A 14,398-nucleotide genomic window follows, 5' to 3' on the forward strand; every position below is an offset into this window, starting at 1 on the left:
CTTCCAACTTCATGACTTACAGGACATCCTTCCTTTTTCATCTCAGTGAAGGCATGTTGCCCATTTACCTGTTCTGTGCTTAAGGATGAAGGAGTGGCATCTCCTCAGGAAGATCAGGGCTATGCACCAAACCAATGCAGCAGCTCAGTGAGGCTTCATACCAAGTCATTACGGTCCTCCTTCAGAAGCACAGATAAGGCGTTAGTGTCTCCAGAATGAAGCCCGATGTTCTAAGCTGGTGACATTTGCCTGCTGGTGGGAAGAACTCAAGAGCAATCTTTGTTCAGAATCATTCTGGTACATTTGTGCAGGGTGGATGAGAAGGGTGGTGCTGAGTTTGGAGCAGTACTTGTCTTCTGAAAGGAACTGGAGATCTACTAAAGCAGGACCTCCTGTCTGCTGTTTTCTCAGCTGCTGTAGTATGGACATCTTTGCTAAGTTTCGGAGCATTGCATGGAATAATTGCCCCATTTATGCTGTCTGTTCAATTTTGAACTCGTTAGCTGAATTATTTTTCTCAAAGAATTTCTGATATTTTCTACAGTAATTTTTAGAGACTTTTAGACATGGAAGATTGAAAAGAGTATTTGTTTTGCTGCTGGATTCCTCGGTCAGTAATTGGAAGAGACGAAGAACTGCCCTCAAGGAAATCACTGAAATCTAAATCAAGGCTCTTGCAAATGATCAAGTACCATGAATTTCACCCACTGTGGCCTTTGAAGCTGTGTTCATTTCTTTTCTGAGTGGTGCTCTTGCTGCCATGCTTCTATTATATACACCCTGGAGAACTAGGAGTGCCCTCCTACTGGGAAATATCTAAAACAAAAAGTCCTAAAATGCAAATTTACAGAGAAGTCGGTGTGTTCTTTTCTCTAATGAAACTGAATCCAAGATCGTGAACTTGAAAATAGACTACAGTTAACCTACTTTCAAGTGGAGATACTCAGCAGATGTGAAATATTGCACATGTATGGATCCTTCAATAATTCAGGTACTGTTGCTTGTTGCATAAATATTTAGGTATGCAAAGTGCAGGAACCGTGCTGACATGGAGGCTTGAGCTTTCATCCTCTTGACACATATGGGACACCTGCTCCAAGTGGCAATGTGAGATAAAGCAATGGCTCTTCCTTTTATTTTTTAAACTCCAATGTGGCGGGGTTAGCTTTCAATATTTAACCAACATTAATATCAGTAAAATAGGCGTAGTATGTTTGTCTGACACGAAGATCAGGTTATTCTGTCTTCTACAGCTGACCTTGATAAAGACAGTGTAAAAAATACATGAACCTCAAATCAGTGAAAGGCATTAATGCTCATGTGGCATAAGATAACTGCAAAACAAAAGGAGTAACAGGAGGTTTCGCTGTCAGCAAGTACTGGTTGAATTCCAAAGCCTCCTAAGTTAGTATCTGAATGAATACAATGTAGTACAGTTTTCTGTGAGAAGATAATCCTGAATATTTATTCGTAAATAATCCCTTGTATCAAGAAGTATGGTACAGTATGTGACCGTGTTGAGATCTTATTGCTGTTCTGAACGTGAAAAAGAAGTGAGAATTTATATGAACGAATCTTTTTTAGTGAAATGAAAACCCGTCCTCATCCAAATGATGATCTGCTGGTCTTGTGCCTTTGGCAATAGAATAGGTTCAGCTCTCAGCTGTGCTGCAGACTTCCCTTGCGAGCATAGGGGAGTCATTAATTTCCCTAGTCTGAATTAATTGCTGCTATAACACTACTGTAGTAGGAAGTTCAACAGGAATTAATCTGACCTTAGGTGCTTCCGTCACTCATCTATAAACTGGTGATGTTTTCATATGTCACTGGCGTCGTCTTTTTTTGTTTTGATTTTAGAGTGTTGGTATCCATACTTAAGGAAATAAAGGATTAAATTCCAAATATCTATTGTGTTTTAGAAGCTGATGTTTTCAATTTAGTAGCCAAAGCATTGCTGAAACAAAATATTGTTTACCTGCATGGCTGCCTCTCATGTACATTATGTGGCTTTTGCTGTTGGTTGCAGGAACAAAAGCATAGCCTGTAGCCTCACTGTAATATGCTTAGATTATCCAGAAACAGAGATCCTTAGATTCTCTTCAGCATTAATTTGATGATTTTGGCTGCATCAATTATTTAATTCCAATAATCCTGCTAATGTCTTTGTCTTACATTTACCTCACTTTTAAATTTGTGTTGATTGTGCTCCTGAATTAGTGATTTTAATATTGGTTCAACTAGTTCAGCTTTAGTGATATGTCATCTCAATTTTCTTTTGTTTTACTACTTGCAATAGAAATGTTTAGAAGGAACGGTGAGTAATTTCTTTCATTAGTGACTTGAAACAGAACCAGTGGGACTCTGGTGGTACAACAACTTTTTAGGGTCTTTCTTGTTGATATTTCATCTGCAGCAAAACCACACTGGATCCAGATGATAAAAGATACTGAAATTGCTGTGGAGGATACCTTATACTGGGATTGCAGAGCAAGTGGCAAGCCGAAACCATCATATAGGTGGCTGAAGAATGGAGACCAACTGTCAGTAGAGGTAACATTCATTTCTGAAGAGCACAATGGTATGCAAAATTAGCACTACTTCATATAGCAGTGAGAATTCTGAAAGTCCATGTAAACAGTCCAGATAAATACTCCTTGTACTTCATGTTTGTTCTTCAGGAGCATCCAGATGGAAACATCAAAAGCTGCAATATCTGTAACTCAAAGACAAATTATACTGTAGAGAAATAGCTAAAAGGAGATTAAAATGCAATGGTAAAACCATGGAAATAATTATATAAAGAAAGACTGGAGAAGGAAGTTAATTAAAATTATAGATTAGCAACTGTAAGAGAGGGATAAAGAACTTAAATGGTTGTCTTACATTTGCTATTGGAATTTTGTTAAAGGTAATAATAAAACATTTGCAAACTTCTTGAGAAAAGATGGCAAAATTTGCAATGTTTGAAAGATAAAGAGCAGTGTAACATCGGTATTTGTTTTAATGCTGTTGTTAACTTAATGGAAAGTCATACGTTGGTGACAGGGAAAAATATACTTAGCAGGTCTGCCAGATCAGAGGTGCAAAAAACCACCTGGTACCCATATTGATTTTAGTTCTCACTGTGCATTGAGAAAACTGCTGAATCCAGGTTATTGGAAATGTAAACTAGGGGCAGTAGCCTGTAGCAAGAGGGCATTTTGCCCTTGGCCACTGCTGTCAAGACTGCTCGAATTCTGTGCACAGTGTTGGCACCCAGAGTCGAAGAAAGGACTGCTCAAGTGAGTTCAGTGGATGGCTATGAAAAATGACCTGAACACTGAAAAACAATTCTTAGCATTCAGGGTGTTACAGTTATATGCTCGCTAAAAGGAATGGTGGTGTTTTGTGGACAGGTTCAGTGACAGAGTACAGAATATATTGGTGATTTAAGAGCGCAGTTACTAAATTATATGGAGTCACTGAGGTAATATGCTTTTTTTTTGTACCTCAGTAAGTACAAAAATACTTTCTCTCATTCACATTTCCCAGTTCTCCAGCATGGAGCATTGGTGTCAAGCCTTGAAGGCATGATGTAAGGGAATAAGCATGATTCTGGAAGCGCTTGAGGGCTGTGCGCTGTAGGACTAACTCACTGAAGGCGGGCGCCAAGGAGACAGCAGAAGAAGAATTCTTTGTGTATCATGATCAGTTGTCTTCAGCTCCTGTGATAATCCTCCTTCATGCTGGGTCTGCTCCACAAAAATCTCCTGCTGCGGTTATTCCACTTAACTTCCCTTCCCCATAAATGAATCTTTTGTGAGGAGGAATAACAACAGGAGCTCAGGATGCTAGAAATAGAAACAAGACGTGAAGATTTAGGCTTGTTACTTTTAGGGACTGTTTTGTGCTTTGTCTGACTTGCAATTAACTGGGAATGGATCTGTCACAGAAGGGGCTGAGCTGTGTTGGCTATATGGAGATAGCTGGATTTGCCCTTTGCTGGGGCCAGCTGTGAGTATGAGCCCATAGAAGGGCAGGGTGAGTACTATTGTAGTAAGCCTGATGAGCCACATCCAGGACCTTTGCTAGGCATTGCTGCTCCAGAAAAGTTCTGATGTTTTTGAGAAAATCATTTGTCCTGTTAATTATTATGTCTTTCCCCAAAGGAGAAGCTGTTGGTTTTGTCGTTGTCACTCATTCCTCTTGTCACCCATCCATATCACTCCATCACAAAGCAGTTGCTTCCCACTGAAACTCATAGAGCTTTCCAGGAAGCATCAGGGTGAGAAGCACCCTGTTCTTCATTCAGTAGCCTTGTCAGCTCTAAGGCACTTAAATATGTCTTCCATTTAATGACTGTTGGATTTTTTTTATTTTTTTTTTCCTGCATAGTATCTCAGAGAGCTCATTAACAAATGGCAAGTGTGAAATCTCTAAATAGTGTAAAATGCCAGAGCCATCTGTGTGTTTTGGATGCTCTGGTCTTCCTAGTACGATGTCCACATTTCTGGAGAAATGCAAGGCTATTTGAGAATAAAAAGCCTCTGAAACTGGGCAAGTTTGAAGAATTGATTTTATACACTGTATTGCCAAATCTCAGTGCTGTCATATGGATTATTTTAGAACTGTTCTTACGTACATGCTGTTACATCTGCCCCATTTGTTATGTTAATGCTGTCCTATTCGAATTTCTTACTTATTTTAAACTTTTCACAGGAAATAATCATGAGTAAAGATATTTTTCTTAATGTTCAGGGAAGGATCCAGATTGAAAACGGTGCACTTACGATATCGAATCTAAATCTGACAGATTCTGGCAGATATCAGTGCATAGCTGAAAATAAACATGGTGTCATCTATTCAAGTGCAGAGCTCAGGGTTGTAGGTAAGATTTTTTCCTTTCTACTAAATCATAGCCCTCCTCCTCCCTCTCCACACGCCGTCCACCTGCCCAGAACTCCACCTCCTAATGATTTCAGCCTTGTAATTCCCTCAGGCACTGTCAAAATAAACATTTTCGTCAACCTAATATCTTTTTATCTGCAGTGCAGAGGAGTTTACTCATCTGTTTCCAGAGGATTTGCAGTCCAATCATTCATTGCTTTAAAACAGAACACAAATAAATTATTAATTAGGCAAAGAGCAGATACGGAGGCTTGGACACAGGCCTGGAGATGAAGACCTCTCGCAAGGTCTGGCCACAGCCCTGGCTCATCACATCAGTCAGCTGCACTGACCTTCTGCATTGTGCCTCTGGTGTTCCCAGGGGAGCAGTGCAGTGGGCTGCTCTTATGGCAGCCTTCCTTGATGGAGGGGACAAGAAGTTGTCACTCTGTCATTCAAATGATGCGCGTGGGAGTCTAGAATAAATGGCAGCCATTTACTTGAGAAAAAGAGGGAACTTGCAGACTTCCACATGCATTAATATGCATGTGCAATTTCTATCTCCAGCACCGAGTGAAATCAAAACTAATCCTACAGGAGCAGTGCTTTTGGACGTGAGTTATTCCCTTTATATTGTATACAGTAACGCTCAATCGGCAGACTGCTCTCTCAGCCTCATTCTCCTAAAATCCTGAATCGCCTTACGAATTTCCATGTTGCCGTAGATAGAAGCCACGTGCTGTTCTGAACTGTTAGTTCATACAACCCATGCTCATATAGAATGAGCTGTGCTGTAGTTTTCTCTTATTATATGTGATCTGTCATTGTACTTTGGCACAAAAGTAGAATCCACCACATTCCTTGAGTTTTAATGAGGCTTGATGCTGACTGCCTTCACTGGAGTTAGGCAAGACATGTAAGCTCAAATCTGATGTAGTGTACTTAGTCATGTTGTATCCAGTGAGTTCCAGTTCCAGCGAAGGCAACATGATCTTAGGTCCCTGCTTAGGTGCCTGCTTCTTTAGGTGACATACTCTGCAAAATTGAAATATTTATGTTTTCTGTAACCAGCATAAAGAAAAGATGCATAATTGCCCCAACAGAAGATCTGGTTGAAATAACTAATTCATTTGTGTTTTTAATTATGTTTGGAAGCTGAAAAGTGTCATGTATGTGCTGAACAGTAGAATCATTAATACAATTCAAGATGCTTTATTTTACTGTCAGTATATCCCTCCTGTTCCAGCTTCTGCTCCAGATTTTTCCAAGAATCCAATGAAGAAAATGATTCAGGTTCATATGGGCAGCACAGTTGATTTTGAATGCAAACCAAAAGCTTCCCCCAAGGCCAGATGTTCCTGGAAGAAGGGAGGTGAGCAGCTACACGAAAATGAAAGGTATCCAGTCTATATTGGTTTACTTGTTTTAAGTGGGGAAGAAAAAAAGCCAAAGCAACTCCTAAAATAATTTTTAATTCAGTAGTCTCTGAATCGAGAAGATGCGATGAGATCAGTAATTTTGGAGGCTCCCCTGTATGGCTTGAGGGGTCTCCTTGTACCCAGCAACTTGGAACACTTGTGTCTTCCTGGTCTGTGCAGCCACGGCTCCTTCTTCACAGGGCACGCAATAAATAGTCTTCATCTGTTTAAGTGTTGTCAGTTGTGGAATTTTGGCAGGAAATTAGGCTTCCGTCATTATAGAGCTTGACACAGGAGCACAGACTTGGTAGCTGGCTGTGTGCCTGAATGGAAGCACAGTCTCATTCAAAATAAGTCCCGTGTTGGTTTTTCTTTCTTTGTGAAACCTACTGTTGTCTTGTAATGACATCGTATCGCATTCATAAGGAAGTCTGTGACACACGGCCGCAGTGTTCGCTGATGCTATGTGAAGCCCCTCACTTTTTGACGATACTTGGTTGTTTTTTTCTGATAACTTCTGTAAGAATGCATACAGATTTGCATCATGGGCTTCTCTGCATGTAGGAGAATTCCTAGCTTTTGTCCTTACATCATTCCTCAAAGAACACAGAGGGAGGTATCCTTCTTGCTCCTGCCTCTGTCGGAGCTGCCTGTCAGCAGCAGATAACCTGTGCTGGTTAGACAGGATATTCAGAGCTGTCAGACGTGCACAGACCATGCAGGGCTCCATGTATGTCTGAAGAGTTCTGGTCAGGAGTTGGACTCCTGGAGCTTTCTGGATAGACACCAGACACTGTCTTTGTGGCTGCTTCAAATTGCCCTTCCAAAGCAGCAGTCAGTGATTTCAGATGTGGTGATGGTACCAATGGAAGAAAGTGATATTCAGGTCCTGGCAGTGTTTTGAGCACATGTAATGCTGCCGGCTTACATCTGTGAGTCTGCTTGAAAACACAAATTACACCTTTTATTTCTGCAAAGTGCAGATATTTCCGGAATAAAGCCCAGGGTGTATATGGCCCCTCTGTATTTGTGACAGCACATATAAATGGCTTACAGAGGGAATGTAATAACAAGGCAGTGCTCCTGAATTAATCTAAATGGAGTCCACTTTCCTTCAGAGCAAAGGAGGAATGTGATTCTTTGCAGGAAGCATTATAGTTCATTACTGTCTGCTATGAATAATTGCAATTCATGAATTTCTTGCAGTCCTAGAATTCCTCCCATTCAGTTTCCAATTAGCAGTACATTTTTTAGCCATTAACTAAATTTCTGATGGAGAGGTATGGGAGGGGGTGGGGCAGATGGTGCCTTTTTTAATTGCAGAGAAAGAGTGGAGTGACTTCCCAAAAGGGATAATGCTGGGCACAGAGGTGCAGCATGTGCTTTACCTTTAGGAGAACACCTTTAGAATGAGCTTAATGTGTTTGATTCTCAGACCTGCAGTGTGGATCGGGCTCTCTCATAGAGCACTCAGTGAGAAATACACAGAGTCAGTTGGAGTTTGCCTGTGAAGAGCCAGCAGGGCAACTGCAGTCTTCAGAAAGTATGGTGAGCTGTTTGTTTCTCCTGCAGGAGGTGGTTCCTGTGGGGGTACAGCTCTTGCACTGTGCCCCATAGGGACAAGTGCATGTACAGTTTTCCCAATGTATTTGTCTGTGAATAGTTAGAATCACAGTGCCATTGGTTTGGTAGGTTTCCCTGTGCTGTAACAGACTTGTTTGTTCAGCAAAGTGTAGAACAGTTTGTTGAACATCAGGCAGTGGGATGTTTGGGTTTCTGTGTGCATTCAAGCAGGTGTTGGAGCCTGTCCTCTCTGGGGGGTGTGCCAGAACAGTCCCATCCCCACAGCACCAGGCACACTGCATCAGTGCTCTGCTGCATTAGAGCCAAGTGCTACTTCAGAGTATTCCTAGTGTTTTGTTCTATGTGAATTTATGTTTCACTGGGGTTACTGATCACATTACTTCTGTAAAGCCTGAAAGGTTTTCATTTTGATGGCACTGTTGCTTGTATTTCTAATTTATTTTTAAATGGTGCTGCATTTTCAGTATGTAGAAGATTTGGATAATGACTCAGTAAATTTTAATTAAATGAGCTGAATCTCATACGTCTTGTAGAGGGAGGAATGTATAAGTCAAATGGGTTCGAGAGCCTTTGGACTGAGAAATTGCTCAGTGTTAAAGAACACGGTCTTGTTTCTTGTTAGTTTTGCAAGATATTCCATTTATTTATTTATTTTAATATAACTTGAATAAAGAGAACTAGACAGTGAAGAATGGTGGAATGCAGAAAGAATTAAGGCATGTGGAAGAATTAAGGCACTTCTGCATGTAGAGGTGAAGGCACAAAATGGGAATGAAGTGAACTGGGTACTGAAGCAGGAAGTACTCCCCTCCAAAATGCAGCTTTGCAAATGTGCAACAAATCATCGTAGATGTAATGAAAATGACAGTCAGGAATTAGTAAGAATGTCTGCAGTGCATCCAGATCAGGTACTGACTGTGAGAATCCATGGTTAACTGGCACAGGTCTGTTTATAGCCCTTGTTATGATTGTGTGCATCACTGGGCTAGCAGCAGCTTGTATTCACTTAAGCTGTTCTTTCCAATCGTTTCATATTGTCAGGCCATTTAAAAGTGTCTGCAGTTGTTAAGTTGCATCCTGGTTGTTTTATTCAAATATTATTGTTCTGGAGCAGGTTCTCCTGATAGCAGATCACAGCACCCAGTGTCTCCAGGAGGGGAAACCTTCCATCTTCTCTGCTGAAAGCCCTCATCTCCAGATGGATGAGCTTTTATTTCTTAATGTGCATTTCAAAAAAGAGTATTAGATATTTTAATCAAGGTTAAATGCACTCCTTCCTGGTTTATCTCCTCCAAAAGCAGCAGGCAATACCAAATGTGGTCCGATGTACCCCTTTGGAAGATTTTATATTATGGCTCTAATATATGGCTGGAGAAAGGTTATGATTTTGAGTTGGTGCAGAGCAGTGTTTCATCTATAAGCTCATCCACCTGCATTCCAAGATGTTTGTAAATATACTAAGAGCAGAAAAAGATGAAAAGACACCACAAACTTTACCTTCACTAACAAACATCCTAAGGCAAGTCTCTCAAAAAACCTTCAGTTTTAGCATCTTTCACTGTGATGAAGTGATGTCAAGTTCAAGGGGAAAGAAAAGATGAGGTACCGTTCTTGATAAAACATTGCACAATCCGTACAAGGTTCAGTTACTGGTTTTATCGTCTCTACAGTTCAAATTAAGTATTTTTACTTCATTTTGTGTTACAGTTTAAACGCTGTGGTCTGGAAAGTAATGCATTTACTTACTAGTGCTTCAATAGGAGCTTATTTTGGCTGGCTTTCTCGTTAAGTAATCTGATTTAATTTAGTTGGAATTTGCTTGATATATAAAAAGCTGGTTTGACCCACTTTCCACTGATCCTTTGTACTGAAGAGTTATGAACTGGAAAGTAATATGTTTATATTTATTATCAGATCACTAAGGGTTTAAAATATTTGGCTTTTCTGCTGAATAACCTGACAAATATAAAAAGGCAGTGATTTAGTTTGACTATCTGTTATTTTAGTAAGAAAGCCCTGACATGGGAAGATGAACAAATTTACATTCATTAATGCTTTCATTAATGGCACACAACTTCAAGTGGCAGCCTTGGCACTGGAAGAGCTGGAATCCTAAATCCTGAGGCATCTGCTGGCCCTTCACTGGGTGGGTGGTTGTACTGCACCAATGTTTCCATTTAACACAGTTTTACATAGTACTGGTAATATATGTAAGCCTCTATATAAGGCACTCCCAGCTGCCTGAGCAAGCAGGAGTGAGGGCAGTGAATGCAGAACAGTGGGGATGTTCTTAGACAACGTACAGGAAAGTCAGCAGATTTCAGATTGGCTTCCTGGAGCATCACTTGTCTTCTAATCTCCAGTGATATTTTTCCCAGTATCTGAAAGTCCTGGAAGTACAGTGTGGTCTGCAACTGTAGTAAAATAACATGTCAGTATTGGAAGTATGTGTTCTCATTCTGGCTTTTCTGCATGGCTGGTTGTGACCCGATGAGTGAAACACACCCTGGGGTATTGGGCAGAATTAATGGAGAATGTAACTTCAGTTGGATGGAAGGTCTGTGTTGCCCCAATCCGTGTTCCTAATTTAGGTGGGATAGGAAGATTCTCCTCGTTTCGTCTCTCAAATCAGAAACGCTGAAGTCTACTCCTGTTCTTTTGACAGTAATCAAAGAGCATGACAACATGGACATGAGTTAGGACATTTGGCTGTTGTAGGTATTTCTTTATGCCATCCCTTTGGCTGCTGGAGAAGAGAGTCTTCTCAAGGATTGATTTCCTACCATTTTACTCAAGAGAGAATGATTTCATTTTTGTCAATCGCATTTTGATCTGAGGAGCAAATAGGTCCTTAAGTCAGCCTCCAGTTGTGCTAATGCATGTGTGCCAAAGCATTATTCAGCCAATTATCTTTATTTTACAGGGCTTAAAGTTCCTGCTGTTGGCGCATCAGAAATACGCAGGTCATGGAAAATGAAATTCACTTTGAAAATTGCTGGCCTTCAGCAAAATGTATTGGAAGAACTCCTGCAGACACTGGCAGCTCTAAGGGGTGTATTATTGTTCTGTGTTAGAAATCTGGGTCTCTTCCTGGCAGCAGGAAGTTTTATCATAGTGTGCAAATATCTTGTAACTTCAGGTGTACGAAACACGTCAGTTTGTCTAATTTTTGAGCAGAAAGGGCTAGGACTGTTGCTAGGTGTTGCGTTTACATAAGCTGAGCTGCATTTACTGCTTTGTAATTGAAAAAGTAAAGAGTTGCTCTTTCTAATTTGCCAGTAAAGATTTCGACAATCATTTATTTTTTTTTCAGAAATTGATTTGTTGTGTGGTTGCTGTTGTTTTTTATTCTGGAAAAAAAAGAAAGAAACTTGATTCTTAACTATGTCTAGGTTTTAATAAGCCTCTTGCTTCATTGGCTTAGATGAGCTAGGCTTTGAGATAGCTCAGAGCACTCTAAAAATGTGTTTTCCTTTCATTCTAATTAAACAATAGACATTTTCTATTCTATAGCCCAGTCCTATTTATAGTTTGTTTGATCTAAGACTTTGTCATCGCTGTTGGGTTTTTGTTTGTTTTTGAAGCTTTTCTGTTGGAAACTGCTTCAAAGTAGAAGATGCAGTGCATGCCATTGCAGTATATACTGATAGGTGAAAAGGCTGAAAACTCCATAGTGTGCTTGCAGCCATAATTGATGTATTTTAACGCATTTTATTGATGTAGTTATAATTATCTACAAAATTTATTAATCATGTCACATTTAAAATGCTTATAAACCATATTCTAAATTTTAATTAATTATAAATGCAACCAGATATTACTTGAGAATTTTCTGGGATGATCCAATAAGCACAAGGGAGGTCAGCTGTCCTACAGCTGATGAACCACAGCCTCCTGTGAAGAAAGGCTGAGAGAGCTGGGGTTGTTCAGCCTGGAGCCTCTGGGGAAACAGGATTCCAGCTTTTCAGTGTATACAGCGGACGGACAAAAAAGGCTGAGGATGTGGTGGTGGGACAAGGGGCAGTGGTTTGAAACTGAGCAAGTGTAGATTTAGATCGGGTGTGAAAGAAGAAATGGTTTATGTTGAGCATGGTGAGGCACTGGCACAGCTGCACAGAGCTGTGGGTGCCCCATCCCTGGCACTGCCCAGGGCCAGACTACATAGAGCCCTGGGCAGCCAGCATTCATTCTCCTTAAGAATGCGCCTCTAAATTATGCCACATTGGCTTCTCTGTCATTCTTGCAATACCATTTCTTGTTACTTTATTATCAACATTTTCATGATGAATGAAACTTATCTCAGGTGCCACGATACTGGGTGACATAGTGCATTTTTAAAGATAACACACACACACACATTGGAAATAATGAAGAAAAACAGTTAAAAGTTGAGCCTAATTTTATAGTGCTTTTCATTGCAAAGAGCTTTGTACTGTCAGTGATGCAGTGGAATGAATCCAGACTGCTCTGCTTTCAGACATTCAAAATGCAGTTTCCATGTGGCCTGGTGATTAGGTGAACTTGCTATTAAGGGAAAGCAGCAGAACTACAGAGGATCGGTAGAATCCCACTGCTGTGGTCTGAGGTTGGTGAAGATGTTTTTGGAGGATCAGAGAAGCCAAAGGTTGTGGATAAGATCACTGAACCCATCAGACTCTGAGCTGAGTTAAGCTGTCCTTATTCACCAACATCATTATTCCCTGAAAAATTGATTCAAATGCATTGCTTAAAAAATAATGCCATCATAGTGTTGTATTATTTATATTATAAGTCAGTATAAATAGTTAATGACAGTGCAGTTCACTGAAGCATATGTCCTTTAAGGGCCAACTTGCCTTTCGGCCATGAGATGCCATGCAAGGTATATACCAGCTGTGCCTGCCTGCAGTCCAGTAAGTCTGCCCAGCACTGCAGCTGGAATCTTGCCTTGTCCTTGGTCAGCTCTGTAGCATGTGCAGCTTCACCCCAAGCACTGCTCGCATGGAGCTGTTAGGTACAGTGTGTGAATGGCAGAAGAACAAGGAACTTGTGTTTTCAGTTGAGCATCCTGCTTACCTTGTGCCTGGGGCAAGTTTTGAGAAGGAAGTGCTCCCAATTCCCACTAATACTGAAGACTTAATCTGCTTCTTGTAGAGAACTGAATGTCAGCTGGGACAATTTATTGATACTAATTTCCCTCACGTATATTAAAAATAAAAGGAGCAGAAAGGATGTGTATTTAATATTGTACTGAATAAAGAAGACAAAACCCTTGTGACCCTTCTGGAAAAGGGAAGATAGCAGTATTAAGTTTCAGGACATGGCTGCCTTCTCAGATGATACGTACTTTGACAACTGCGTGAGACTTGACAACTAATGCTGTTAGAGGTTTGCCTCCAGTATTAATGTTGTTTGCTGTTCTGCTGATTCTCTTTAGCTGGTTGTGAGGTGTCTGGGACGTTTCCAAACTGCCTGCTAGCTAACCTGCCTACGGGATTGGCAGCGTAGCATCACTGTGATTCATTTGATGCCTTTGAAATGAACTGATGTATCAAGAAACTGTTGCTCATCTCTTTTTCCCCTTTTATTCTAAACAGTTATGTATAGTTGTACAGGTCTATATGCAGTTGCATATAGAAGCAACTGGAAGAGCAGGTTGAAGGTTCTGCATGTAAGGATTTGATAGATGGGAGGACCAGAAAGAGGGAATTGAATCATCCTTGCCTTTAGGTCCCACTGCTGTTGTCCAGGATCTCAGCTCTGTTGGGATGTTGGTGTTCTTGCATATCTATTGGTAATGTGACTCTCCTTTCAGTCTCCTTTGCTTAACTTCTATTTTTTAGGAGTATTTCTGTTTTCTCAGCATTACCCATACTCAGTGTACACCATCAAAACTGCCAAATACCGCGTTGAACCTGATGCAGTTTGATATACCAATGTAACACAATGAGTATTCAAATGTTTTATCAACAAAACAATTCCATAACTTTCAAAATCTCTTTGTAATTTTTTTTAGAATCACATTATTAAAGGATGGAGGACTAAGAATAACCAATGTGACCAAAGCTGATGCTGGAAGCTACACTTGTGTGGCAACAAACCAGTTTGGAACAGCCAGCGGGACAACAAATTTAGTCGTTACAGGTAGGTGGGCTGGAAAAAGAGGGTCAGGTTGACATTGAACTGTAAACTCTGCAACAGAAATCTGCCATCAGATGAATTCTGAATTAGCTCTTTGAACAAACACCAAAAGTGCTGAAAAGTAAAGTGTGATAAAATACATGTTTAAGGATATATAAAAATAATAGGGTTGATCTCTGGTTAGCTGAGAGGAAAGAGACAGAGGGACTCTGTCTTTTCCCCTTTTGGCACAGAGATTTCTTGGCCCTGGGAGCTCAGATGAGGATGTTCTGAACACTTTCTTCCACGCTCTCACTTAGTTACCTGAAAGCTAAACAAAACAAGCTTGTTGCGCTTCTTTTTATTTAACATGTTAAAAAACAAAGTATGAAATTCTTGCCAACCAAAAATATTAGAGGTCATTATACATT

The 14,398-nt window shown here is 40.4% G+C and overlaps 1 protein-coding gene across 4 annotated transcripts in view; it reads left to right on the forward strand.

Annotated features, from left to right (window-relative positions):
* LOC107319982 (contactin-3) overlaps window positions 1–14,398 on the forward strand; it is a 93,313-nt gene that overhangs the window by 63,012 nt on the left and 15,903 nt on the right. For all 4 annotated transcript variants that reach the window (XM_015875402.3, XM_085516168.1, XM_015875398.3 and 1 more), the window contains exons 7-10: window positions 2,414–2,550; window positions 4,738–4,867; window positions 6,113–6,263; window positions 13,864–13,991. In XM_015875402.3, coding sequence (XP_015730888.2) covers window positions 2,414–2,550; window positions 4,738–4,867; window positions 6,113–6,263; window positions 13,864–13,991 — 546 coding nt within the window. The remainder of the gene's footprint in view (window positions 1–2,413; window positions 2,551–4,737; window positions 4,868–6,112; window positions 6,264–13,863; window positions 13,992–14,398) is intronic.

The sequence above is a fragment of the Coturnix japonica genome, chromosome 15 (assembly GCF_054131305.1).
Source record: "Coturnix japonica strain WE chromosome 15, WE-NBRP24, whole genome shotgun sequence".
NCBI lineage: Eukaryota > Metazoa > Chordata > Aves > Galliformes > Phasianidae > Coturnix > Coturnix japonica.